This window comes from Prionailurus viverrinus, chromosome A1, assembly GCF_022837055.1.
Source record: "Prionailurus viverrinus isolate Anna chromosome A1, UM_Priviv_1.0, whole genome shotgun sequence".
Lineage (NCBI taxonomy): Eukaryota > Metazoa > Chordata > Mammalia > Carnivora > Felidae > Prionailurus > Prionailurus viverrinus.
In genome coordinates this window covers 100,887,471-100,914,273 of record NC_062561.1, presented here as the reverse complement: position 1 = coordinate 100,914,273, position 26,803 = coordinate 100,887,471, and the positions used below count along the sequence as shown (strand labels likewise).

The 26,803-nt window shown below is 43.0% G+C and overlaps 1 protein-coding gene and 1 long non-coding RNA gene across 7 annotated transcripts in view; one reads left to right on the top strand and one right to left on the bottom strand.

The window, feature by feature from the left end:
- LOC125174040 (zinc finger protein 474) overlaps nucleotides 1-26,803 on the bottom strand; it is an 88,462-nt gene that overhangs the window by 10,066 nt on the left and 51,593 nt on the right. For 2 of the 6 annotated variants that reach the window (XM_047873779.1, XM_047873786.1), the window contains exon 3: nucleotides 22,860-24,099. In XM_047873779.1, the coding sequence (XP_047729735.1) occupies nucleotides 22,860-23,891 (1,032 nt within the window). In that variant the 5' untranslated portion in view covers nucleotides 23,892-24,099. Of the gene's footprint in view, nucleotides 1-9,243; nucleotides 9,361-15,185; nucleotides 15,310-22,859; nucleotides 24,100-26,803 lie in introns of those variants that run through there. The other 4 variants (XM_047873798.1, XR_007155232.1, XM_047873806.1 and 1 more) reach the window with 4 other exon arrangements.
- On the top strand, nucleotides 14,279-18,209 carry LOC125174067 (uncharacterized). Its single transcript, XR_007155241.1, has 3 exons — nucleotides 14,279-14,649; nucleotides 17,126-17,294; nucleotides 18,073-18,209. It is a non-coding gene; the product is annotated as an uncharacterized LOC125174067 (long non-coding RNA).

Sequence of the window (26,803 nt, the reverse complement as noted above, 5' to 3'; positions counted from 1 at the left end):
AAAATATCCAAAAGTTCCTTAGTATATTTTATAGGTTCATTTCCTTGAAGATTAATTAAATACAGGGGGTTTTTTTAGTGAAAAAAAAATGAGAAGTTCGTCTCTTCACTTTGAGAATAATGAATATTAATATTCCACATGGGAAGTATGAGCCAAAATCGAGTATTTAACCAAGCATATAAGCAAAAAAATGGCACGGGTCATTAATGAAGACATTCACGTCACATTGTCAGAAGGTTTCTTTTGGAAGGAAAAATGAGAAGAAAACAGGCAGATGCGGAGGCCAGAAGACAAGCACAAAATAACTTAAAGGGATGTGGGAGAAAATTAATACCATAAAAGGGCTAAGATGTTCTATATTATATTTTCCGAAGCTTGCTCCACGCGCTATATTTGTGGTTGAACTGCATTTGAACCTGCAGTTCACTCCATGTTCTTAGGTTTTCAACATTTTACTCCTAAGCCTGCTCTCAGCTGAAGAGAAAAATGCATCCCCCGGGGCGCGGACCGGAGATAAGAGAACCTCTTTTATTTTTCATTAATTTCACGATTGTCAGTCTGAAACTTGCAAAGAAGGCTGGACCATCTCTATCTTGCCTTCACAGCCACAGGGTTCGCTCTTCAACCTCTTTCTCTGGTGTTTTGAGATGGAGGTGGGTGTGGGGAAGGTGGAGAGGGAAAACAGAGACGGGACCCCCCTCCCCCACCCCCACCCCCGCAGAAAGGGCAGAAGGCCCTTCTTGGCTCATGAGCTAAGGTGATAGGGCACAGCAGAGAGAGGAGGCAGAGGCAGGCAGGCAGGTTTGCCCTGTGCGCAGGGCTGTCTACACCTGGGACCTTGCCAAGGCCACGGATTCCAGGAAACTGTAATCAAAGGAAGGCAAAGAGGAAGCCGATAAGTCTAAAGTTCCCGCAGAGCGAAGGGTTAGATCAACAGTTTTTCCTGTCAACATTTCAGATATTTCTGGGGTGAGGCGTTGCTTTTTTAACATCGAAGTAAAAGATTTTTTTGAAGAAGTTCATCTCTGAGTCTGTATAAGCACTTTCAGGTGTGAACTCTTTTATGGGGGGGAGGCACCTAAATGCCCCCTCCCTGAATGTTATTAGGGCTCATCACGATTTTGCTTTTGCTTCCTACTTTCCTGGGAAAGTCTCCCAAGGCTGGATGTGGACAGAGGTGCTTGAACACTTCAGGGAAGCTTTCCGATGTGTGTATTTCTTTTAACTTGAATCCACTAACTTTCATATGTTTCCAATCATTTTGCTGGCCACTATTGGCATTATCATTTTATTTTCCACGCATTTTTCCCCCTCCTTTTTTGTTAATGTCTTTTCTCTGTCGGGAACACTTCATGTTCAATCTTTCAGGCCGGGAGGGTGCAAGGCAAAGGAAAGTGGACATTTAACAACTTTTCTCCTAGTCAGTGTAAGTGACCGGTCATCCATCTACTCACTTTTACAATTTAAAATAAGTAGCTGTCACAACATGTGTTGGCAAGGATGTGGAGAAAGGAGAGCCTTCTTGCACGGTTGGTGGGAATGCAAACTGGTGCAGCCACTGTGGAAAACAGTACGGAGGTGCCTCAGAAAAGTTAAAAATAGAGCCACCATATGATCCAGGAATCGCACTACTGGGTGCTTACCTCCAAAAAATAAAAACACTCATTCAAAGAGATATATTCACCTCTTCGTTTATAGCAGCATTACAATAGCCAAATTTACAATAGCCAAATTATGGAAGCAGTCCAAGCATTCATCAATAGATAAATGGATAAAGATGTGGCATATTATATAATATGTTATATTATATTATTCAGCCATAAAACAGAACAAGATCTTGTCATTTGCAACAACGTGGATAGAGGTAGAGAGTATAATGCTCAGTAAGTGAGTCAGAGAAAGACAAACACCATATGATTTCATTCATATGTGGAATTTAAGAAACAAAACAGAAGAGTAAGGGAAAAAGAGAGAGGCAAGCCAAGAAACAGACTCCTTTAAAAAAAAATGTTTTTATTTGTTTTTGAGAGACAGAGTATGAGTCAGGGAGGGGCAGAGAGAGAGGGAGACACAGAATCTGAAACAGGCTCCAGGCTCTGAGCTGTCAGCACAGAGCCCGACCTGGGGCTTGAACTCACAAACCGCGAGATCATAACCTGAGCCGAACCCACTGAGCCACCCAGGCACCCCTGAAATAAACTCTTAACTATAGAGAACAAATTGATAGTTACCAGAGGGGAGGTGGGTGGGGTATGGGGGAAATAGGTGATAGGGACTAAGGAGGGCACTTGTGATAAGCACCCGGTGATGTAAGGAAGTGTTGAATCATTATATTGTATACTTGAAACTAATGTAACACTCTATGTTAAACATACTGGAATGAAATGAAATGAAATGAAATGAAAATAGCAGTAATACCACCTTTTAAATAAATGGAAACAGAATAAGGACCACAAAGAGAGTGTTTTAGAATTAAGCAAGGTATCGATACAAGAAGAATAGAAATAGTTCCAGTGATCCTAGATTAGGATATCGATTTCAGTAGCTTCAGACAGCTCTCAGCGACCTCCCTGACAAGCTCAGGCTGAGAGGAAACCCCAGTGACCCTCACTGGTAGGTGTATAAGCCATGGAGCTTATAGAAGGAGGTATAACACCTGGTGTAAGGGGAAAACTATCCCTAACACGGTGTTGTTGCAAGAATCTTAACGAAAGAGATACTGAAAAGTAAAACCAAAGTTATTACTAGCAGTTTTACTAAAGATCAGAAACACTCTACATTTGGGCTTTTCTTATATTAATCCCATAATGAAAACTAAGTGGTAATAATGTGAGATTACAGTTGTGTGACATTATTTCTAGGAGATTTAGGGGAACACAAGCCAACGATGTAGCTTTTTGGAGATTTGTGATGAAATTGAAATTAGTAGCATTTGATGGGCAAGAGAAATTAGTAATATCTGATTTTTATGGTCCTCTTTCCAGACAATGCATAGGTATACAGAATTATGGATATGATTTTAAATTTTTTTTTCAACGTTTTTTATTTATTTTCGGGACAGAGAGAGACAGAGCATGAACGGGGGAGGGGCAGAGAGAGAGAGAGACACAGAATCGGAAACAGGCTCCAGGCTCTGAGCCATCAGCCCAGAGCCTGATGCGGGGCTCGAACTCACAGACCGCGAGATGGTGACCTGGCTGAAGTCGGACGCTTAACCGACTGCGCCACCCAGGCGCCCCTATGGATATGATTTTAAATGAATGCTGGACTCCCTAAAAGCTGCCCATTAACCCCGGGCAGTGAGCTGTTGGATCTTCAGTCAGAGCCAAACCTTTTTTTTTCCCCAAATAGATGCTCTTTTGTGTAAGGATCCATTTGGCACCATTTAAATGCCTCAAAAAAGTGCTGAGTTGAAGCAAGAACTTAGGAAATACACCCCCTCTGGCTTTAGAGTGATCTTAAGCTCTGCTCTACCTGAAATAGTCAGTATGATACCTCCTGTTTTGACTAAGTGTTAATAATAGGGCCTTCTTGTATTCTCTAAGGTGTCCCCATTTAATTAACAAATTATAAAATCACGCTACTTCTGATACCTTCTGGAAAACATTATTTAATAAAATATAAGCAATCAAGGGGTGCCTGGGTGGCTCGGTGGGTTGAGTGTCTGACTCGATTTTGGCTCAGGTCATGATCTCATGGTTCGTGACTTTGAGTCCCCTGTCAGGCTCTGTGCTGACAGCTTGGAGCCTGCTTGGGATTCTCTCTCCCTCCCCCTCTCTCTCTCTCTGCTCCTTCCCCACTCACACTCGTGTACTCTGTCTCTCAAAAATAAATAGACTTTAAAGAAGAGTAAAATAAAAGAACATATAAGCAAACAAGAGATGACACAACCAGAAAAGCTCCAAAATACTGCCACCATGACTCTAAGACTGGCAATGGATCCAGTAAAGCATAGAATGAAAGCAAGATGACCCTAGAAATTGTGGGTTTGAGACAGTATAAAAAGAGCGTATCTTGACATATGAAAATACTTTACCAAAACTTATCAACAGAAGGAGAGGGGCAAAGGTGTCAGTGATGCTAAATTCTTTACTGTCGTGGCAAACAGTCACGTAAAATAGTATAAAATTAGGACGTGGAGCTGACTTGTTTTCAAATCTTTTGATAACTTATCTTGGTTTTGTGACTGTAATGGATCCTTTAAAAATGAATATTCTTTAGTGAAGAAATCCTTTTCTAAAGTTCAACAATGCCATCACTTTCCCTTTGTTTTCTTTTGTCAAATTCAAGTAAAATCAACTACAGTATTTGTTTTTGCCTTTATAATATCTGTATGAATAACTTGGATGTGACGATCTTAGTCCCATGAAAACATCTGCATCCGTATTTATTTATATATGCTGTGCACAGAGAAGGGTGTCTGGAATGATAGTCACTTAGGTCAAGCACAAAGGGGCTTGGGTTAATTTTTATGCCAATCTTTATACTTTCCTAATGGCTTGAGTTTTTATAATGCACTTGTGTCATTTTTATAAGAATAATAAAATAATAAAAAGAATGTCAACTCCAGGGTCAAAGCTTAAGTTGGGATTAGGTAATAAAATCAGTCCTAAAAGGAAAAATCAAGCGGAGCTCAAATTACTTTCTGAAAATTCCTTAAGTAACCGATAAAAAATGAGAATCAAGGCTGTGTATAGAATACAGTCTCGTATTGTAACCAATTAGTAATTGGAACTAGAACTAATGTTACAAATGAATACAGTTTTGCAAAGCATAAGATGAAAGTATAACACAAAATGAAAATATTTACAGTATCTTTAGTTGCGTTATTCCAAGAATACCATTTTATTTTGTCAACTGTTTGTAGCTGAGTATATCAGTTACATGCTTATATGATGCAACTTAACTGAAGCCCTTGACTTCTGCTCCATTATTTAAAAAAATAGTAAAAAAATAAAAATAAAAAAGGCCTGGAAAAAAATTCTGAAGCCAAGATTTAGCATGAATTTGTTTCCATTTTAAGGTAATCTAACTATATTTTCCAGATATTTTAATGTAATTCAGGCTCATGTCCCTGCCTTGGTTGCATTAGCCAAAATACAAATTCAGAAAGAACTAAATGGGACCATATGGTATTAGCCATCTTATGCTGAGAAGCATCAGCGAAAGAGATAATTTGGGGGACAAATGGAGCGAACCATCTCCTGGGTCCTGTGTTGCCCATTTGTGACTGGACTAGGAAATCAACTTATAATTTTTGGCCTCCCACCTGCCCCCTCTGTTCTCTGCACTTGACTATGTATGTTTTGTGCAGACTTAGCCTGTCTGATGTGGTATCAGGAATTTCTGTGGTTCTCCATGGTACAGAATAAAGGCCAGACACTGAATGTTGACCTCATTCATGCCAACCTTAGCCCCGTGAAACAGGTCCCTAGCCCCACGAAACTTGGCCCCAGTCCCCAAGCCAGAGCCCACAATCCTCAACTTTGCTACCTCCATGACTTTGTTTATCTGCTTCTTCCAGCAATAACTCTTTAAACTGAGGACAGCATCTTCCCCATGCTGGAGGTCATTGGGCACGCCAAGCCTTAGCTTTCCTTAGTAATGGAGAACAACATAGCAAGTACTCGTTCAATTCGAAGGCAAAATTTGTAAGTACCGTGATAGACGGAGACCCACAGCGGCCTGCTGTAGGGAGGCAAGGAAGAATTTTGACCAAAAGTCAGTCAAATGGGCTGTGGAACAGGTAGAAAGGAATATGACCTATTCAAGTGTTCAATATTACTGTAGTAAGTTGAGAGGAACGCGTTGAAGTCGATCACAAAGACTGGTTAGAGAAACTATGCGAGGAGCAGTCTGTTCAATACAGGTGGGCAGTCCTTGAGAACGCAACGGTTGGCTCTTCAAAGTGTGTTGACACCTTCCCACCTTGGCCCTGACCCCAGACTTCCTGTCATTAGAAGCTGGCCATGCCTCAGATGCTGGGTAGTGATATGCCAGCAGGGTAGTGATACTGGCAGCCAGTACCTTCTCTGCCCGCAGAACTGTATCAGCCACAGCTAAGGCACTGGGTTGTGAGGGGCGTCAGGCAGAGAGAGGGTGATGAAAAAAGTAATGAGACATGTCTTGATCAGAGTGAGACCTGAGTGTGGGGTGAGGACCTTATACCTTGGAGACGGAATCAGATCCAGGAATGGGCCAGATGGGACACTTCATAATTTTCCTATATTAAAACATCTTGATCTCTTTCTTGTGGAAGAAATACAAACTGGTTCTGCTTGCACTGAAGGAAACAGGACTCTTCAGTGATAATAAAAACAGTAACGCACCTGGAAACACCCATGAATAGATAAAGCATAATACTGCCATTCAACGGACTATTACTCAGCAAAAAAAAAAAAAAAAAAGTGGGGCATATGGGTGGCTCAGTCAGTTAGGCATCTGAGGGGGTGTAGTTCAGTGGTAGAGCATTTGACTGCAGTTAGGCATCTGACTTCGGCTCAGGTCATGATCTCATGGTTTGTGAGTTCGAGCCCCCTGTTAGGCTCTGTGCTCACAGCTCAGAGCCTGGAGCGTGCTTTGGATTCTGTGTCTCCCTCTCTCTCTGCCCCACCCCCAGTCGTACTCTCTTTCTTTCTCTCTCTCTCAAAAATAAATAAACTCTAAAAAAAAAAAAAAAGTACTACCACTGCTTGTGCCAACATGGATAACACACAGAATCATTATGCTGAACGAAGCCAAACACAAAAACGTCCATTACTGCCTGCTTCCAGTGGTAGAAAATCCTCACTAGGCTGTAGGGCTTAAAAATCAAATCAGGGGTTGCCTGGAGGGGGAAGGAAGAATAAGGGGTATAGGGAATCTGTGGGGGTTCTGTATCTGTTTTTAAGTTTATTTATTTATTTTTGAGAGAGAGAGAAAGCATGAGCTAGTAGAGGGGCAGCGGCCAGAGGGAGAAGAAGAGAGAAGATCCCAAGCAGGCTCCACACCGTCAGCACAGAGCCCGATGCGGGGCTCAAACCCACAAACAGCAAGATCATGACCTGGGCTGAAAATCAGGAGTCAGATGTTCAACTGACTGAGCCACCCAGGCACCCCAAAGATCTTCTTCCTTTATCTTGATTATGGTGGTGATGTAACAGGTATATAAAACTGTGAAAACTCACTGAATCTCACATATTTAATGAACGCAGTTTCTTGTTTGCCTATCATTCCTCAGCACAGCCGGTTAAAAACCTCTCACACAGACCTAGTTTAGGCGAGTATTTTGCATTGCCGAGCTCATGGCATGCAGTCGGTTCCAAGTCAGCAGTACACATTGTCAGAGGAAATTGCAGAATCAAATAATAGATTTTACAGTGACTTGTGCCAGGCACTAGAGACTATTGTTAAGTCATCTAGATTCTAAACCCTTTAATTTGTCTCCTGAGAAATTCCTGAAAAAAGAAAAAAATAAACACCATTGAAGAAAATGGGAAAAAGAAAAAGGGACTGGAGAGAATTTCAAACTGTTTCACTGAGTTTTTTTTTTTTTTCCAGGACATCAAAATTTTTTTTTTTTGCCAGAGACAATGCACCAGGTGGCAACCCCATTCACATACAATTTCATCCAGAGAAGTCCAATTCTAGATTGCCAGGCCCTAGCCCTGGGGCACAGATGAATAGTTTGAAAGCCAAGGCTATCCTCTGTGCCCATGTGCATGGCATCTGGTCTGTTTGAAACATTACTGACACCAGTTTCTCATCTTTCGGCGAGAGGAACTTCAAAGTCCTTTAGTATGTGAGTGAGGGTGTGTGTGTGTGTGTGTGTGTGTGTGTGTGTGTGTGAACCTGTGCACAAAAGACACAGGTCAGGTCAGTCACTTGCCTCAGTTGATGTCAGGGATATCGAAAGTTTCCCTTTGCCTCACACTATCTCATTCCTTTACATTTTCCTTGGCTTTGGCTTTGCCTCCCCTCCAACCTACAGTTATCTTCTTTAAGCTCATTCCCCTCAAGAGGAAAGAGAGAGAGAGTGTGCTGAGACCTTTGGTTCTAGAAGGGTCACAAGTACAATTAGTGATCTGCTACCAGTGAGCAGAAGCAGCCTCCCACATTTGCGCACTGGGAAGCAGCAGTTTGCTGGGTTTATCTGCTGTCATGGAAGCAGTTGGCCTATTCCTTTTGAGAAGGGCATTTCATTGGGGCTGTGTCAAAGCAACAATATCAAAATGTAAAAGATGTCTTTTTATTACCAAATATGTATGTAAATGAAATGCCTGCCTTTTTCCTCCAAGTGACATGCTTCACACACTACTTGGAAATGAAACCAAAAATGCAGAAAGTGTAATTGTCCTTTTTTTTTAAGGGTGCATCATAACATCCCTACATCAAAACAGCCATATATCTTGGGCTCATTTGGGGACTTCCATTAACCCCAGTGGAGTCAGAAAGGAATCAAGGAAGCCAGGGATGAGAACATCTTGAAAAAAGAAACCATCCCTGTTGGTCTAAACCATGACTTTGATGAGTACAGTAGAAAAAGGTGCCCCCCGCCCCGGGATGAGCACTGGGTGTTGTATGGAAACCAATTTGACAATAAATTTCATATTAAAAAAAAGAAAAGAAAATAAAAAGGTGCCCGAGCTTAAGATGCTTTCAACCCATCTAGTTGTGATCATTAATCTCTAATGATTTTTGTAAAGATGCAAAATTAAAAAGTGATGGCCATGAGAGGGATACACATGATAATCCTTCCCATCTCAGGACTTGGCCTTGGGCCTTTCTCAGGTCCCACATATAGATCAACAATATGTTGATGCATACTGTATGTCTCAGAGTGTGACTGGTAACGAGCACAGTATGGCCAGTCCATAAGTATCTGCATTGAATCAGATTGTTTCCAACTTCACAAACCCAGTAAAGCAATACGGTTCTAAATGTTGATACTGGCACCAGGGTGGCGCAGTAGGTTAAGTGTCCGACTTCGGCTCAAGTCATGATCTCACGGCTTTTGAGTTTGAGCCCCACACTGGGCTCCGCGTACTGACAGCTCAGAGCCTGGAGCCTGCTTCGGATTCTGTGTCTCCCTCTCTCTCTGCCCCCCCCCTGCTTGCTCTCTCTCTCTCTCTCTCTCTCTCTCTCAAATATAAACATTAAAAAATTTAAAAAAATATATTGATACTGAAGTTGCGTTGTGAGTGGGAAGAACGTAGCCACACCTACTAAAAGCACAGCTTGGGCTTCTGGAAGGTTGAGACCTACCCTAAGTGGAAATACATCTGGAGGAATGGGCTGTCTGTCAGGAGGTGATTCAGTGTAGCCCAGATGTTGTTGCTCAGGAAGAATCTTCCGGTTACAGGCCATGTGCCAGGCACCATGCTAGGTACAGAACTTGGGATGAGTTGGGATGATCATACTTAACTCCCCACCTTTATTTGGGAAATATTTTTTTCACTTTTTCCAAAGCTCTTTCTCTGGTAAAGTAGGTCAGGTGGACAGATCCCTATGTGGCACGCACAGAGCCCACACCGTGTGGGGTTAGTCAAGACGCAGGGACAGGGTGACGAAGGTACCCACTGAGTGGAGGAAGCACTTCTTAACCTCTCCACCCACTGATATATATAAACTCAAACTGTAAGTTCTGAAAACTACACTCCAGATTGGGGAATCTCTCTAGGATCCTGAGCTTTTTGTGGCCCTGTAAAATTCTTGGATGGATTGGTTCCTGGATGTTTGACCCACACGAATGGCCTCATTGTTCTGGGGATTCCCACAGGTGACCCAAATAGATGTTGGTGGCTGGGGTGAGTTACCCTGTGCTCAGGCATGGAGTGTGGGTGCCAGGGGTCCATGCACACAACTGTCACACAACTATGTGCGGCCCTTCATGGGTCTTTCACGACTCACTCTGTCCCCATTATAGCATCTCACCCAGACTGCCCCCCAGAACTACCTCCCTGCTGCCTCATACTCGGGATCTCAGACTGTAAACTGTTGGACCAATGACCACGCCACCCAATAGACAGGCATGTTCTACCTGACCAGCACAATGTTCTCAAAAGTTTTAAATGTGACATCTTTAGGTGGGACTTTGTGTACATAATGCCACAGACTCTCCCGCTCCCCATTGCCCTAAAGGCAGCCTGGCCATCCCTGAAAGCACCAGAGCTTATGGCTCTGAGGAGCTATTTCCTGCACACTCTCCTCAGTAAGAGGTATTTGCCTTATATCTCATTTCTAAGAAATCAGCTGTACTGGTGGCTAATTGACATTAATGTGCCAGGGGCTGAAGAGGGTTTGTGAACAATCTAGAAAACGTTTGCCTTTTAGCTGGGATGTCCTGCAGAGTCAGTGCTTTGAGTCAAAGGAGTGAATCTCAGACTGTGGAATTAAAAACTTGTCAGGGGGCACCCGGGTGGCCCAGTCGGTCGAGAATCTGACTCCTGGTTTCACCTCAGGTCATGATCTCACAGTTTGTGAGTACGAGCCGCGCATCAGCCCTTTCCCCACTTGCTCTCGCTCAAAAATAAGTAAACATTAAAAGGAAAATAAAAACTCGCCAGGTATCATAGAGGTGTTTTAGAAAAAGGGGGTACAGTGACAATGAACAGATGGTCATACTCAAAATTCCCTGCTTTCTTTGAATATAAGCGCTGAGTCAAATACAATGGAACTTGGTGACGGGAGTCTTGAAGTATGCCGTTAGGTCTTAAGAAGCTCCTATTTTAAGAGGTGAGCCTGGTGTCCAAGGCTGCATGGTAACCGTGGGCACAGTAACTGTGCTGGGGGCCCACTCCTGATGGCTGGCTGCCGAAACAAGGGTCTGAGGGACTGTGCAGCTCTTTGGATGGCTATCATTCCATTGACAGTGTTCCTCTCTCTGCATGACAAAATTCAACATAAAGAAGTTGGGGCTTTGCTGCTGTTTTAAATTTTCCACACTCCTGATTCCTTCCATTAGGGCCATATAATTGAAATGTCTGTGGTAAGTGCACAAGGCATATCACAGAAGGCAGAAAGTTTGGATGGGAAAATAAGAGGGAAAGCTTTTCTCCTCTGTACTTGAGGATAAAAGAAGAAAATCTCTTTTAGAAATCCTTGTGAGTATCCCAGGGGCACCTGGGTGGCTCAGTTGGTTGAGGGTCTGAATTTGACTCAGGTCATGTCAGGTCATGATCTCACTTCTAAGGAGTCCAAGCCCCACATTGGGCTCTCTGCTGACAGCTCAGAGCCTGGAGTCTACTTCAGATTCTGTGTCTCCCTCTCTCTCTCTCTGACCCTCCCCTACTCATGCTCTGTCTGTTTGTCTCTCTCTCAAAAATACACAAACAGCAAAAAAAACAAACGAACAAACATTAAACAAAAGAGAAATCTCTGTGAATATTCCAGTATCGGAAATATCTGACCAAGTAGCAGCTAATAATTACCCAGCACTTTTAAGCGCCAAGATTTGTACTAACCACTTAACATGCTTTAACGGGCAAGAATTCTCATTATAATCCTCTGGGCAAGACTCAGTGCCCTCATTTTGCAAACCAGGAAACTGAGGCGCAGAGCATTTAGGCAAGTAGTAAAGCTTGTTTTCACTGAGACAGTAGGTCTTCCGCCACGGCCACTATGTAGGGGCAGGAAGGAACTGACTGGGAATGATTTGTTAGACACCATCGCAGGTCCTTGGCAAAAGATCTTTCATTTTAACCCCTCACAGAGGAGGGACTAAGGCTGAGGAAGTTTAGTAATGTGCTCAAAGATTTGTGATTTTCTTGCTCACCTATCATCTGATTCCAGATGTGATTCCAGCTGCTTCTAGAAACACGGTGGAGGTGAGGACACCAATGGTCAGAGGACACCAATGGTCAACGGACATGGAGAATGTCCACAGAGTCAGTCACTGGGTAAGATTTGAGAGAAACCAGCAAAATTCCTAGGTCTGTTCTCTTGACTACCTCAAATGTTCATTCCCTTGGGATGAACAGTGCCTTCCCAGCAAATCCTATTTCAAAATGCAAACAGTCCCCTGGAGGAGATTTTCCTGGGAAGGATCTTATCAGAATCTCCCAACCCTCTTCCAACAATATCAAGAGGTGGGGGGGGGGGGGGGGTGGTGGTTTACTAGCGACTAGGCGGGAGGGTGCACAAGGTGCTAAAAAGGAAAACAAGATCAGAATATGAGACCAGGTCACCAGAGACTCGTTTCCCAAAGTCAGAATTTTGCCTGTGGTCATTTAAAGCATAATTTCAACAAGCTTGACTAGTCTGGATGTGTATAATTAAGTTTCCATTCCCCCTAGGCACGTCATACACATGCAGACGAAGTATAAATAGCATTTTCATACATAGGAGTAACTGCGTAGCTCAATCTCAAACCTCAACAATCATAGTTTGATTGTCTAGAAACCACTGGTATTTCACATTTACTTCTGGTGTTTTCGAACAAGTCTACCCAAATGTCACATCTGGAAGGATCGTTGTTTGAAATTGAATTGTTTTTGGAAATTACTGGATGCCACGTTAAGGAATTTTCCAATCCAGCCTGTGTATTGGCCAACTATTAGAGTCTGTTACTCATGATTTGGAGTTTTGTTTTGCTCCTCGGAACGATAAGAAAGCCTTGGCCAATCATTTGGAAATGCTGTTAATATTCAAATATCTTCGTGTACCTGATTTTTAAGTAACAACCCACTGTTGGGGTGCCTGGTGGCTCAGTCAATTAAGTGTCCCATTTCAGCTCAGATTATGATCTCAATGTTCATGAGTTCGAGCCCCACATTGGGCTTTGTGTTGACAGCTCAGAGTCTGGAGCCTGCTTCTTATTCTGTGTTTCCCTCTCTCTCTGCCCCTCCCCCACTTGCTCTCTCTCTCTCTCTCTCTCTCTCTCTCAAAAAACATTAAAAAATACAAATAAACTACTGGTATTTTGAATATATGCTTGGAATTTTAGTTACAAATGTAAGTCAAAGAACAAATTCCACATTTCAAGAATCTCTGCTCCTGAAAGGAATAGTTTCTTGGTAGAAGGTTTTGTTTTTTGTTTTTTTTTAATTCCCACATTTGAGATAAAACTGCTTTTCTCCCTGATTCTTTTTTTTTTTTTTATTTTTTTTTTCAACGTTTATTTATTTTTGGGACAGAGAGAGACAGAGCATGGACGGGGGAGGGGCAGAGAGAGAGGGAGACACAGAATCGGAAGCAGGCTCCAGGCTCTGAGCCATCAGCCCAGAGCCTGACGCGGGGCTCGAACTCACGGAGCGCAAGATCGTGACCTGGCTGAAGTCGGACGCTTAACCGACTGCGCCACCCAGGCGCCCCTCTCCCTGATTCTTTAGAAGGTTAGAAGGTGAGGTGTATGATCAAGTATCTTGCCAAATTCTTGTTAAGAATGATTTTCCTGGAAGGGGCGTCTGGGTATCTCAGTAGGTTAAGTGTCCAACTCTTGATTTCAGCTCAGGTCATGATCTCATGGTTCGGGAGATTGAGTCCTACGTCAGGCTCTGCCCTGACAGCACAGAGCCTGCTTGGGATTCTCTCTCTCCCCCTCTCTCTCTGCCCATCCCCCACTCTCTCTCTCTCTCAAAATAAATAATAAATAAACGTTAAAAAAAGAATGACTTTCCTTGAAGAAAATGGATGGAGGATGTCCCTGGTGTTTGGTGCTTGTGCTTTTCGTTTTGGCACGAGGCCTGACCCTTGTGGTCAGATGGCTTTCAGGTCATAGGGAAAATGAAGCTTGAAGGGAGCAATGGGGGCAAGACAGGAAAAACCCACAAACTAAGAAAGCCACTCAGTTTTTCCAGCATTTACAGTTAGAGAGAAAAGGAAGCCAAGCATAGATACTATTTGACCTGGTATTCAGAAGTGGGGTTTTTTCCAATGCCTGATTGGTCTTCAGCTTATATGCTAAAGGGCCCCCAGCTCTGAGGGAGGGCCAAAGAAGAACATTAGAATATTGATGTATTGAAATATCGGAAACTTATTGAATTCCTGGGTGTATTAGGCCCTTCCTCAATTCGTAGGACATTTCTTCACATAAGACAACCTCGTAGAGGTAAAAATTTGAGAGAGAAATGAACATAAGCAAGAGGTGAATTACAAAATATAAAGGGAAAGCAAGAGATAGAGTCCTATGGTGCACCTGGGTGGCTCAGTCAGTTAAGCGTCTGACTTTGGCTCAGGTCATGATCTCATAGTGCATGAATTCTAGCCCCACCTCAGGCTCTGTGCTGACATCTCAGAGCCTGAAGCCTGCTTCGGATTCTGCATCTCCCTCTCTCCCTGTCCCTCCCCCACTCACACACTGTCTCTCTCTCTCCCCCTCAAAAAATAAATAAACATTAAAAAAAAGAGAGAGACAGAGAGAGTCCTAAGTCAGACCCTCTTGAAACTCCACCTATTCAGAAGTCTCAACCGTATGACGCTTAGCAGTAAGATTCTGTTCACAGGACAATCGCCTCTGTTTCAATAATGACTTCTTCCAGGTTGTATTGGACTGCCTGAGTGAAGTTCTAAGAATCTTGGGAAAGATCCTAGTTGTTGAGCTTAGAATTTGGATTTCTAAGCACTACGTACATCCATCCTGTCATTACGCAGAGACTTACAAAGTATTTACGACTAGAAACTATGGGTGTCTGTTTGGAGCTGGAAGCAGAGAGATGGGAGCAAGAGGTAGAAGTAAGCATATGAAGATGTACAAAATTATTTAAGTTGGATTAATTCTTTTAGACTGTGGCATGTTGTAGCTTTGTTCATTTTTAGGCCTACGTAACATTAGAATTTCTCATGTGTGATACTCTCCTCTCACAGACTTTACAGTTAATATTTTTGTTTCTAGAGGAGCAGAAAGCCACATACTGGGACACCAAACGCAGTGACTATCTAATTTTGTTTTGGTCTTTGGGCTGCAGGAGAGGTAGCTCTGTCGTGGTCTCTCCCATCACGTATATAATTGTAATTTGAAGCTTATCTTAAAAAATAGTTATGTTAGCCTGTAATTTGTACAGATGAGCATGGCTCTTCACATTTTTGTATTAGGAAGTGATACATCAATTTTACCAGTGGTGCTGTGGCTTAAAAATTTGTCACTTTCCCCTCACCCCCCCCCCCCCCACTCAATACACACATAGTCCACCCGTGCAGTATACACACACAAAGATTCATGAGGCTTGGTTTCTAGAACCAAGAGGGCAGAAGAAGACTGGTCTGGTTACCTTACAGTTGCGCTTTGTACACCTGAGAGCCATGGGATCCTAGAGTGGTTCTCCGATATGCAGGCATGGTTGGCACCAAGCGATGAAGAAATGGCACATGGGGGGTTGGACATCAGTAGTCCAGCTGTGAACATCATCAGGGGGCAGTTTGTGAGGTCAACACTGGATTTCGTGACATCAGTACAGCTGAGGAGGTGAACTAGGGCCGCTGGAAAGGCTCATAAGGGTACTAATCCCCAGAAGGATCCCACTGAATGTTTTATCTACTGCCTGTCAAGACTTCCAAGTCATTCTTGTGTTTGGGAATCATAGAGGCAAATGGTGCCAGGAGCCTTAGTCTTTTTTTAAAAAAAATTTTAAGTTGATTTACTTTTGAGAGAGAGAGAGAGACAGAGCATGAACAGGGGAGGGGCAGGGAGAGGGGGAGACACAGAATACAAAGCAGTGGGCTCTGAGCTGTCAGCACAGAGCCCAACGTGGGGCTCGAACTCACAAACTTTGAGATCATGACCTGAGCCAAAGACAGATGCTCTACTGAATGAGCCACCCAGGTGCCCCTCCAGGAGCCTTAGTCTTGATTTTAGAAACTCAGTCTAGCTCAAGGCATGAAGAGACAAAGGACTAAGCAGACTCTTCAAATTAACCTTTTTCTCCCTATGCCTTGCTTTCCTATCTGATAGACTTGATTAGCTTGGCTGGTACTTCGTAAAAAAAAAAAAAAAAGAAAGTATGAGATATAAGTGAACAGACTGTAGTTACCTCAGTTTTCCACCAGCAGTCTACACACTTGCTTTATCCACATTCAACCTCCTTCGGACATTCACACGTACCTCCTCCTGAAACCCTGCCCTCCCACCCACTGGGATCCCACCCACTGCTGTGGATTTCTCCTCCAGGCTTCCTACTCGTCCCTGTCCCCTCTCCTGTTTCTTCAGCCTCCCTCGCTCCATGGGATCATAATCCTAAACATTCAAATATGGTCTGGACACTTTCATCTTTAAGGAAACCTCTCTTAGCCCAACATCTCTATTTCTACTCCATGCATTATTTCTCTCCTGGTCTTCAGAGCCAAACTTCTCAACACACATCTTGCTGTTACTAGTTCTAGGTGGTTTTGCCTTCAACACCTTTGGCAAGCATGTTTGCTATGTGGCTAACTGGCCACTAGGCAATCTCACCTTAAAAGATAAAATAACAAAAAATACAAGATGGACAGTAAAAAGGGCATGAGGAAACATAAAAACATAATTAAATTATTAATTTCTTTCTTCATTAAGAGAGGTAACAGTTTGGGGCCCCTGGTTGCCTCAGTCTGTTAAACATCTGACTCTTGATGTCAGCTTAGATCATGATGTCACACTTGGTGAGTTCGAGCCCTACATCTTGGGATTCTGTCTCTCTCTTCCTCTCCCTCTGCTCCTCCCTCACTCATGCTCTCTCTCTCAAAATAAATAAACTAAATAAACTTAGAAAAAAGAGACGTATCAGTTTTCCAAATACTAGAATGCATATTTGAAAGTGAGCTTTGCACTGCATTGTGAAAGCCTTCTACTCTGTTCATTCTTGGCGTATTGTCACATGTCCGTTGATAGACGTTCCAAAGTTCTATGGGAAATGTGTAAGAAATGCTAATGCTGTAATTCATTTGTTAGTGGGCTTTGTTACCAATGTCACTGTTATCATTTTCTCATGTGGTATAGTATAGTATAGTATGCAATCCGCCTTCACACTCTCTTTTTTCCCCCTTCAAGTAAGTTTTATCAGCCTATTTTCTTTCAAGTCTACATATGATGTTGTTGTTCCCTATTCTAAGACAACATCTATTCGTCAGTGTATAGAGCTTTATGGGGACTAGCTAAGATTTATGTAATATAAAATTTGGAACTTTGTCAATGGAGAAATGAAACCAAACTGTCAACCAGTTATTTTATCTTTTACAGCCAAATTGCCGTACAGCCAATTAGTTACGCAGTGAAAACGTTTGCAGCGAAATGCTTTGGGACAGTGATGTCTGTGGTGGAGATGGTCACAGGAGAAACACCAGACATGATCTTCATCATCCACCCACTCTGGAATCCTCACCACTACTCCAGATATGTTCTTTCCAAGGTTATAAGACTCAGTCCACACTGCCAAATCGAATAGTTATTTTTTGGCCCTCATCCTGCTCCACCTTTCAGCATCCCGCCCTGCTCTCTACACGCTTGTTCGTGACATTTTCTGTAGTGTCTCCAGCCTCTCATTCTCCAGTTCCTTTTCCTTTAGTGCCTCAATGATTTAACGCCTCAGGGCTTGGCCTGGCATCTCCTTTCTCAACTCTCTGTTCATTCCTATGACCTTAAATATACATTAAAAATGCACAAATATATATCCCAGACCAACCTTCTCTTTTGAGATCCTGACTTCTATATTCAGCCTGACTTACCCACTTAGATATGTCACAAGCACTTTGAATTTGCCGTGTCCAGAAAGGAACCATTGGTCTTAACTTCCAAGAGTCTACCCTGTCTCAAGTCTTCCCATCTTAGAAAATGGCACCAGAGCACTTGCCCAAGCTAGAAGTTTGGGAGCCATGCTTGACCCCTCCTCAGACCTCCACATCCCAAATACCAACAAATTCTGTGCATATACCTTATCTATGTCTTTGCTACCAAATGCCTTGGCCAAGTTTTCATCTGCTCTCAGCTGGATCCCTGCAAGAGCCACACAACTGATGACCCATGTCTCCTGGATAGCTGCAGGGACTATGGTGTTTCTACAGCCTCATCTTATGTGCCTGTCACCGCCCTCATTGAGCTCTGACCACACTATGTTCGGCCAGAATGTCTCCTCCTCTTATTACTCCCTTCTCCTCACATCTTTCCTCCTGGCCAATTCTTTCTTACAGGTCATGTCTCAGCTGAAATGTCGCTTCCTCCCTGAGGTTTTCTCTAACCGAGATTCTGAATGTCCATCTCCGGTCATTATTCACTGGTATATCACAATTTGCAGCTGTATATTTATTTATATTTATTTCCTATTACTTCCTCTGTAAGAATAAAAACTCCATGAGATCAAGAACTGTGTCTTTTTTATGACTAGATATTTAATACTTAGTCCAATGCCTAACAATATATATTTGCTGAATGAACACACTTCTGTCCACTTTGTCTTACTCAGCAGTCCTAGCCTGGCACGGTAGCCACACCCAAGTTGTATCCCACACATTCCACGCCTCTTAGACTTGAAAAGATAGGGTCTTCGTAATTAGATCTGGCTCTGACACCCACTACCAAACCCACTGTGTAACTTTGGTCAGGTTGTTTAACTTCAGTCTCCCCAGATAGAAGTCAGAAAATAGTATCTGTCTTATGGTTATATTGTGGAATATTAAGCTCCGATCATGAATATATAGTACTGATCATCAAGGTACTCAATAAAAAGTTGGTTTCCTTTCTTCCATGCCTCCTTATAAACTCCAAACCCAAAAGATACAAATGTGCACACTCCTTTGAGAACATGTGTCCTGCCCTTCTGAGTCTTTCTGATTATGACATTCCCACTGAGAGTCTTGCCTTTAGAGAATGGGATAGTTAGTCATGGAACAGTACTTATGATATTTAAATCACATATATAATTGTAGCGCTCAATAACTGGGGTTTGTATTCTAAGGGCACTTTCTCAAATATATGTGGAGGTAACACAAAAAGAATAATATTTTTCACAGCATAGACACTGTACTTTAAAAGAAAACACCAGATGGCAGCACCAGATGCTAGAGATGGGTCTGATGGGATTTTTAGCTCAAATCTAAGCATCTCTGATGCCAAAGGTAGCTTAACACTACAGAGAGAATGATTTATAGAAATAGATGATTTCCTAAAGAAAAACATGCCTACTTTGTAATATGGTATAGGATTTTCACATCCTATGAGCAAAATTCTAAGAAAATAACTCCAAGCATTATCTACCTAATAAAAGGTAATGAGACAAAGGCTTCATTTTGGTTTGCAGTTACATTTAATAAACTGCCGATCTGTGTTCCCATTAGCCAGAAAAGGCCTGCAGTTGAAGAACGAAATACTATCAGCTTCTAGAAAAGGGCAACATTTTTTCCAAATATTAAATGCAAGCATTAAAATTTATTCATTCATATGAAAGTAAGGATCAACAATGAGCTCTATTACTGTACCCCTCAGCATCGCTTAGGAAAGTGCTTGCTAGGAGAGACAATAGACTTACTAAATAGACTAAAATTCAGTAGATTAAATGCCAATACTAACATTCAAACCGATAATCTATCTGTTTCCATCTTATGCATCCAAATTTCATCCAGGCTTCTCACCACTTTGAAAGTCCTGCTAAAGTAGATACTGCTCATGCAGGCTTTCCCCTGTTTTTGGAGGAAAGAAAGAAAGTGTGATCCTGCTCACGGTACCACGTAAACTGTGGATGCAGCAACCCCAGGTCAGTTCCACCTTTGAAATAAAAATCCCCATCAGGGTTTTATTTCTCTTACATCCTGCTTAGTCTCCTTCCCAGCTTGCCTGTGAGATCAGAAAGGGTAAAATCAGGCCTGTCTTCTGGAAGAGACAATGGACAATTCCAGCCCATACTGTGGTTTCGTGGGCGAGGCGGAGCTAAAGCAAACTGCCCATGGAAGTCTTGGAGAGGAACTCGTCTCAGCGGCCTTTATTTGCGTTTAGATTTGATTGAAGGGTAACAGGAACCCCTGTGTCATAAGAGAACTGAGCCAGTCTATGTTGAAGGAACATTCCGAGCACAGGGTAATTCACTCTGCCAGAGAAACGGTCACTGTTGCCCAACTGGAACGAATGGTTTTCCCAGCACTACGATCAAGGTTCTGAAAAGATTTTTCCTCACCTGAATTCACTATGAGATTGAGCCCCCTGAGAGCCTCAGGCAAGATCGCGGATTCTGATCTGAAGTCGGCTCAAGGATTCTAGAGGAAAACGGCTTTGATTGACAAGAGAAGAAGAGAAACACACATCTGAATTGTGAAAAGAACGGGCCTGTGTCATGTCGTAGCCAAAAGTCGGCTGTCACAGGCAGATGAAATCCTGAAATCGAACAGTGCACAAAGCAGTGATCTTTATGGGAAATGGATTATGTCCCATAACATCTCAACTTTAAATGATACAAGGAAGCTGTACTATCTAAATTTTAAATGACACAGAGAAAGAAAAACAGCAATAGAACAGGATCAAATCGTAACCCAAAGAGAAAACCACACTACCCGGGAGAGGTTTCCTGTTGAAAGCACTGTGGAATGGCAAATATCTCTTCTAGGGAAGAAGTAAAGTCCAATGCTCCAAAAGATCTTACGCCTCTCTGAAGCCTACCCATTTTCTCCATTTTAATTAATGCAAGCTTGCTTTAAGTCTGGCAGCTAAAGGGACCCTATGTTGGATGACCTCCCCATGCCCTCCACTAATGCCTGTGTGGTCCCCGAATGGGCCAGCACACATCTGATAGCAATGGGTGCAAGTTTTTCACTGACACGTGCCTTCTCAGGTCCGGGAGCCGGGTGGGTTACGCTGTGACAGAGCCACATCCTCCAGATGCCCTTGTTCTGACAGACTCCCCCTACTTTGATCTAAATGCACGAGTCACCGAGGGCCATCGCTGACCTCTCCTTCTGACATCTCCCCTCCAGATGACTGGGTGAGTCAGGTGATGTCTTCCTGTGAAGCCGTGGGCCCAGGCCAGCCTCGTTTAGCAGTCGTGACTGACTGAGAACACGCTGTGCTCAGCCTGTTGGCACAGAGTATGTGTTACAACAAGCACAGGATTCCTGACCACACTCTTCCCTATCTTGAGATCTGTACTGAGACCACAGGAAGCAAATGCATACAATCAGGAAACAGGGTTACAAATCAGAGAGCTCATGGACTTTCTGAGTTGTGGCCCTGAAACACAGATTCTTGTGTTCTCTGAATCCAGACCCCACACGTTCTGGAAGAAAAGCAACAGCTAGAAGATGGGAAAAACAGATCATGTTTATGAGACCAGCCTGCAGCCCATGCCACACTTAAAGAGCTTGGGTTTTGATTTCAGCACAGAAACTAGCCTTTCTTTCTTCAATGTTCACTGGAAAACTTGCTCGGCATCTCTTAGTCTGACCCTTTGGCTTTAGAATCATTGTCTTGGAAACTTGTAAACCAGTAAGTTTCTAATAATTTCATTTTAAACATGAAAGTTATGGAAAAGTACTAGAAGTTTGCCAATATAATGCAATAAAAAAAAGTAAGCAAGAAAAGTTGCATTAAAAATAAAGGCTGCCTTCTCCACTCCCCCGCCCCCCAATCTTTCTGGTTGAATCCTTTACGATAGCTTGGGTAACCTCAGTTTCCCCAAACAGTCCATTTAAAGAGTCCCTGCAGGGGCACCTGGCTGGTTCCGTCAGTAAAGAATGTGACTTTTGATCTCAGGGTCATGAGTTCTAGTCCAAATCTGGGTGTGGAGTCTACTTGAAAAAGAAAAAAAAAAAAAGAATCCTTGCAGAGGTGGGGTGCTTTAGTACCAAGCCATGGAGAAAAAATTTTGACCACTTCCTATTTCTCATGATTTGAGATTCTGCAAGGTATGACACAGAACAGTATACCCACTCCTGGGCTTAAGGGCAGCACATGGACCATGCTGTGTGGGGGGCCACACACATTCTTCCCCAATTCCGGCTGACACTGACACTTCAGGTAAACAATACTTCACCATAGAGGTTGGGGGCCCATGGGCTCATGCTTATTCCCAGTTGCCCAAGTGGGGAGCAGAGTCTCGTATCCAACCCAAATACAGCGTACAGAGCATCAATGGGAGCTAAACCCTTCCCAGAACCATGAACCCACACCTCGTTGCTTTGGAGACTCCCCTGGAGTTAATCTCCTACATATTACAATCGTGTAAGTGTTCAAAGAAAAACATGCTGTATTTGAAGAGCGTGTCTATTTCTGCAAGTGCTCCAGTGTTTAATTGTTGCTAAAGTCATTTGGGGCTTTTGACACAGATTCTATTTTAGCAAGATAAACTCAGCATAACCCCGCATTGCCAAAAATGAATTCCTAAGGTAGATGACTAAAATAAACCGGTCATAAATATGGGCTGTTGGAATGGGGATTATATCTCTGCAATGTAGACACAGCATTAATGACTCATTTTCAAATAACAGTCTCTCCCAAGGATTCTTGGGATGAGGAATCAGGGAAGAAAGACATCCATCTCTCTTTCTTTAGGCAGAGTGGAAAAGGACTATAACCCCACCAGGTGGGGATGTTCTCGCATCTACTTGGCCATCAGAGATACAGCCCCTGGGGTCGGACAGGCTGCACGGAGGCAGAAATAAGTCACGGAGGCGCCTGGGTGGCTCGGTCCATTGAGCGTCCGACTTCGGCTCAGGTCATGATCTCACTGTCTGTGAGTTCCAGCCCCGCGTCGGGCTCTGTGCTGACCACTCAGAGCCTGGAGCCTGTTTCGGATTCTGTGTCTCCCTCTCTCTCTGCCCCTCCCCTGTTCATGCTCTGTCTCTCTCTGTCTCAAAAATAAATAAATGTTAAAAAAAAAAATTAAAAAAAAAAACATCCTAGGAGTGGGGCATCCTGGGGATCGTTTTCTCTCCCTCCCCTGGAGGCAGAATATACCCCCAGGTCCACTCAATGCATCTCACGTGCCATGAGTTACCTTATCAGTCACAGTGGGCACTGCCATGTTCCTTTGCTGCTTGGAATTTGTGGACTCTTTCAGGCCACCTTTCCTCCCTAAGGTCAAATTCTGAATTTTTGGTGCACTTGGTTGAACCCTACAGCTTCTCTGGTGTACCAGAAGGCGGTCTGGGGCAAAGGTCCGGCCACAATTTTCACAGGGCACCAGCTGAGCTTGACTTGGCTCCTCTTGGTTGGACTGTCCAGTTGGAAGGGGCTGAGGCTTCCGTGGGAGTGGTCGGCGGAGCTCCCTGGGGAGCCGGTCGTTTTCTATTTGCCACTTTTCTAGGCATTTGGGCTCATGAATAGGAAGGGACAGAGTGCCAAATTCCCTACCACAAATGTAGCAGATGAGAGTCTTTGGTCGGGCTGGGATGCCACCAGCAGCTTTCCTGGCACCAGTCGGATCATCAAAACGGTTGGGGTTTCGTGCTCTGGGCCCCTCATCCTTTGGCTTGCAGCTCCTCTGGTGAACAAGACGATGATCTGGCAAGAATGTGCGGCCACAGGATTCACAGGGCAGCAGCTGAGCCTGGGAACTTTGAAACGCTGCTTCGTTCACGGCCTGAAGATTGTAGGACCCACTGCCCCTGAGAGGCTGTGGTTTGGAGGGTTCTGGCCTCTGCAGGTGTTTGGGCAACTTGCTGTTTTCAATACGCCACTTCTCCAAGCACTGGGGTTCATGAATGGCAATTGATTGGGAGCCAAATTCTCGGCCACAGATATAGCACACCCGGAATCCAGGCCTGCGGGATGGTATCACAGGGGGGCTGTGCGGACTTTCTGACATAATTCTCCTACTGGACCGTTTTGAGAGTATCACTGTTCCAGGTCTTGTCAGAGGTCCTATCTTTATTTTTCCAGCAGGATTGACATGCTCTGTTTCTGGCAAAAGGCTGGAATGGGAGTCACTAGATAGAACGGCTTGGTCGATAAGGAAGGTGGGTTCTTTAGAATGGTGGAAAGTCTGTTGCAATTTGTTGGAAACCCTTTTTTTCTTTCCTGTTTCCATTAACAAGCAAGTCTTTCTCTATGCTCTGATTTCATGCCAGACCCCTTTTGGGATCCTGGTTACAGCGAAGGTTAGTCAGGTTGGCTGTCCTGGGGTTCCACATTGTTGCCAATACCTTAGCCCCAAAGACCGTGACTCAGAGCTTCATTGCAGGGCAGCAGTCTGGAATGCTGGAAAGTCCTCATTAAACCTCAGATGCTTCCAAGATCTGGGGGGAAAACATAAATCAAGAAGTTATTACACACACACACACACACACACACACACACACACATACACAAACACACATCCCCCTTAGATTGTAAGGTGACAAAGAACAGTAATTTTTTTTTTTTGGACCTAGTATCCTCTTTGGCTAGCAGAGTAACTGGCAGATAAGATTTGTTCAATACATTTTGAAATAAATTTGAAGAAAATTTCCATTACGAATTTTACTGTATAAAGAAGTGTTCTGTCCAAAGAAAGATCAACAGTTACAGTGTATCACAGACACACAGGGCACACACCCACAGGGGCATGGTGGTGAGACCATGGAAGATAGAACCAGCAACCGTGACAATGAGATTAATGAGGCTGTGGGTAATGTAAAAAGACTTTCTTCCACTCCTTTAGGGATTCACAGCTTTTTAGTGCCATGGATCCTTTTGATAGTTCTCTGAAGCCTATGAACCTCTTCTCAGAATAATCATTTTAAAAGCCAAAAATAAAATTCTTACTATTACCAGTGAAGCTAATTTTGTTGAAATAATTTATCAAATATTTTTGGTCATGATATATGTTATATTCGAGACATAGTAATATGCCAGACTTAAAGAGTGCTCCTGAGCCTAAGGTCAAGAGCTCCTGCCAAAGTAGTTCAACAGTGAATATTATGAGGATTATCAGGAAAGCCCCCAGAGTGGGCAAACTTCTTATAACCTACCAGGTTTCCACTTTTCTTTATTGTGGGAATGGAATATGGATAAATTGTGGCCATGTATGTCAAGCCAAGAATGCCACTCAGGCCTTTACCCTTCCTGGTAAAATCTCTGTAGATCTCCCCTGTGATGGACAGGTTGAAATTTTGCTTGATGTTCTTTTTATAGCTATTGAACTCATTTCCTTGTATTATTCCTATCTCTATTGTATCTATATCTATACAGATGGATAATATGGATAATAAAGATTAGATAATACAGATAATATACAATAGATAAATATCTATTTATATATTATAGGTACATATATTATTATATGTAATATATAATAACCATAATATGGAAGATAGATAATACAGATAATATCTATTATTATATATAAATATACTTTATATTTATACATTATACTATATATTACATTATATGTATAATTTATTATTTTAAATGATTTTAAATTTAATTTAAATTATTTTAATTATCAATATTAATCACTAATTTATTGTTACAAATAACTGTATATGATTATATGATATATTATAATAGATGTTATCTATCTGTCTTCCAAATAATTTTTATAAAAACATGGCTCATGATTTTCCCAAACATCATGGGCAAAAGGCTAAAGAATTTTTACCTTGGGGAAAAGTATGAGTCAGTTTCACCCAGGGGGAAGATTACTGTCTAAACCCCAGGAAAGATTGCTGTCGGAAGTCTTAGGGCCTTCTGCATTTCTGGAAGGGTGACTCAGGTCTGGCTCTGTGGTTATTACCCACTCCCAACCATGAAGAAAGCAGCAGCTGATCTGAGGCTGGACCCTGTAGACATAGCAGAAGCCTGGGTCCACACAGCACAAGGACAGCCTTCTGGTCATGTCAAAACACTGGTTGGGCATTGCATTTGCTACGGGACAAAAAAAGCTGGGAGAGGGGCGCCTGGGTGGTGCAGTCGGTTAAGCGTCCGACTTCAGCCAGGTCACGATCTCGCGGTCCGTGAGTTCGAGCCCCGCGTCGGGCTCTGGGCTGATGGCTCAGAGCCTGGAGCCTGCTTCCGATTCTGTGTCTCCCTCTCTCTCTCTGCCCCTCCCCAGCTCACACTCTGTCCCTGTTTCTCTCTCAAAACTAAATACACATTAAAATTTAAAAAAAAAAAAAAAAAAAAAAAAAAAAAAAAAAAAAAAAAGCTGGGAGACCTATGCCTAGTTCCTGTATTTTGGTGCCAAGGAAGGTCTGAATCTTTGCACTTAAGACTATGGGATTGGTTCTGGCACAGAAAACGAACCTATCTGTCATTTGGACAGATCCTCAGACAGTGATATTAACACGTGACAAAAGAATGTGTTGGCCCCAGAGTAGCCAGCACAGAAAATGAACCTCAGAGAAACAAAATGTGTCACCTGATTGGCACCATCCAAAAAAGAAAGTGGATCTAAAAAAACACAAGGAATGGGGCGTCTGGGTGGCTTCGTTGGTCGAGCGTCCAACTTTGGCTCAGGTCCTGATCTCTCAGGTCATGATCTCTCATTTCAAGAACTCGAGCCCCGAGTTGGGCTCTGTGCTGACAGGTCAGAGCCTGGAGTCTGCTTCGGATTCTGTGTCTCCTTCTCTCTCTGTCCCTTCCCCACTCATGTTCTCTGTCTCTCTCTCTCTCTTTCAAAAATAAATAAAAATTTTTAAAAAATTAAGAAAAACCCACAAGGAATCTAGTACAATTTTATCGGCTCATGGGGGAAATCACCCCAAACCATTGCTTCGGTTGGTTCCAGTATCTTGTTGGACCAGTATCCAGGTCCTTGACAACAAGGACCCCTTGTTTTCATTTTCCATTTTCCTTCATACCCGGAAGTTGCAGACAACAAAAGGACTTAAGGAGGCAGGAAAAATCAATGCAATTAAATAACCTTACTCCCCTAAACTTGCTCACAATCTCTATCTTTTCTTTCTCTCTCTCTCCCTCCCCCCCACCCCCCACACAGCTCCCAGCCAATCAGAATACTGG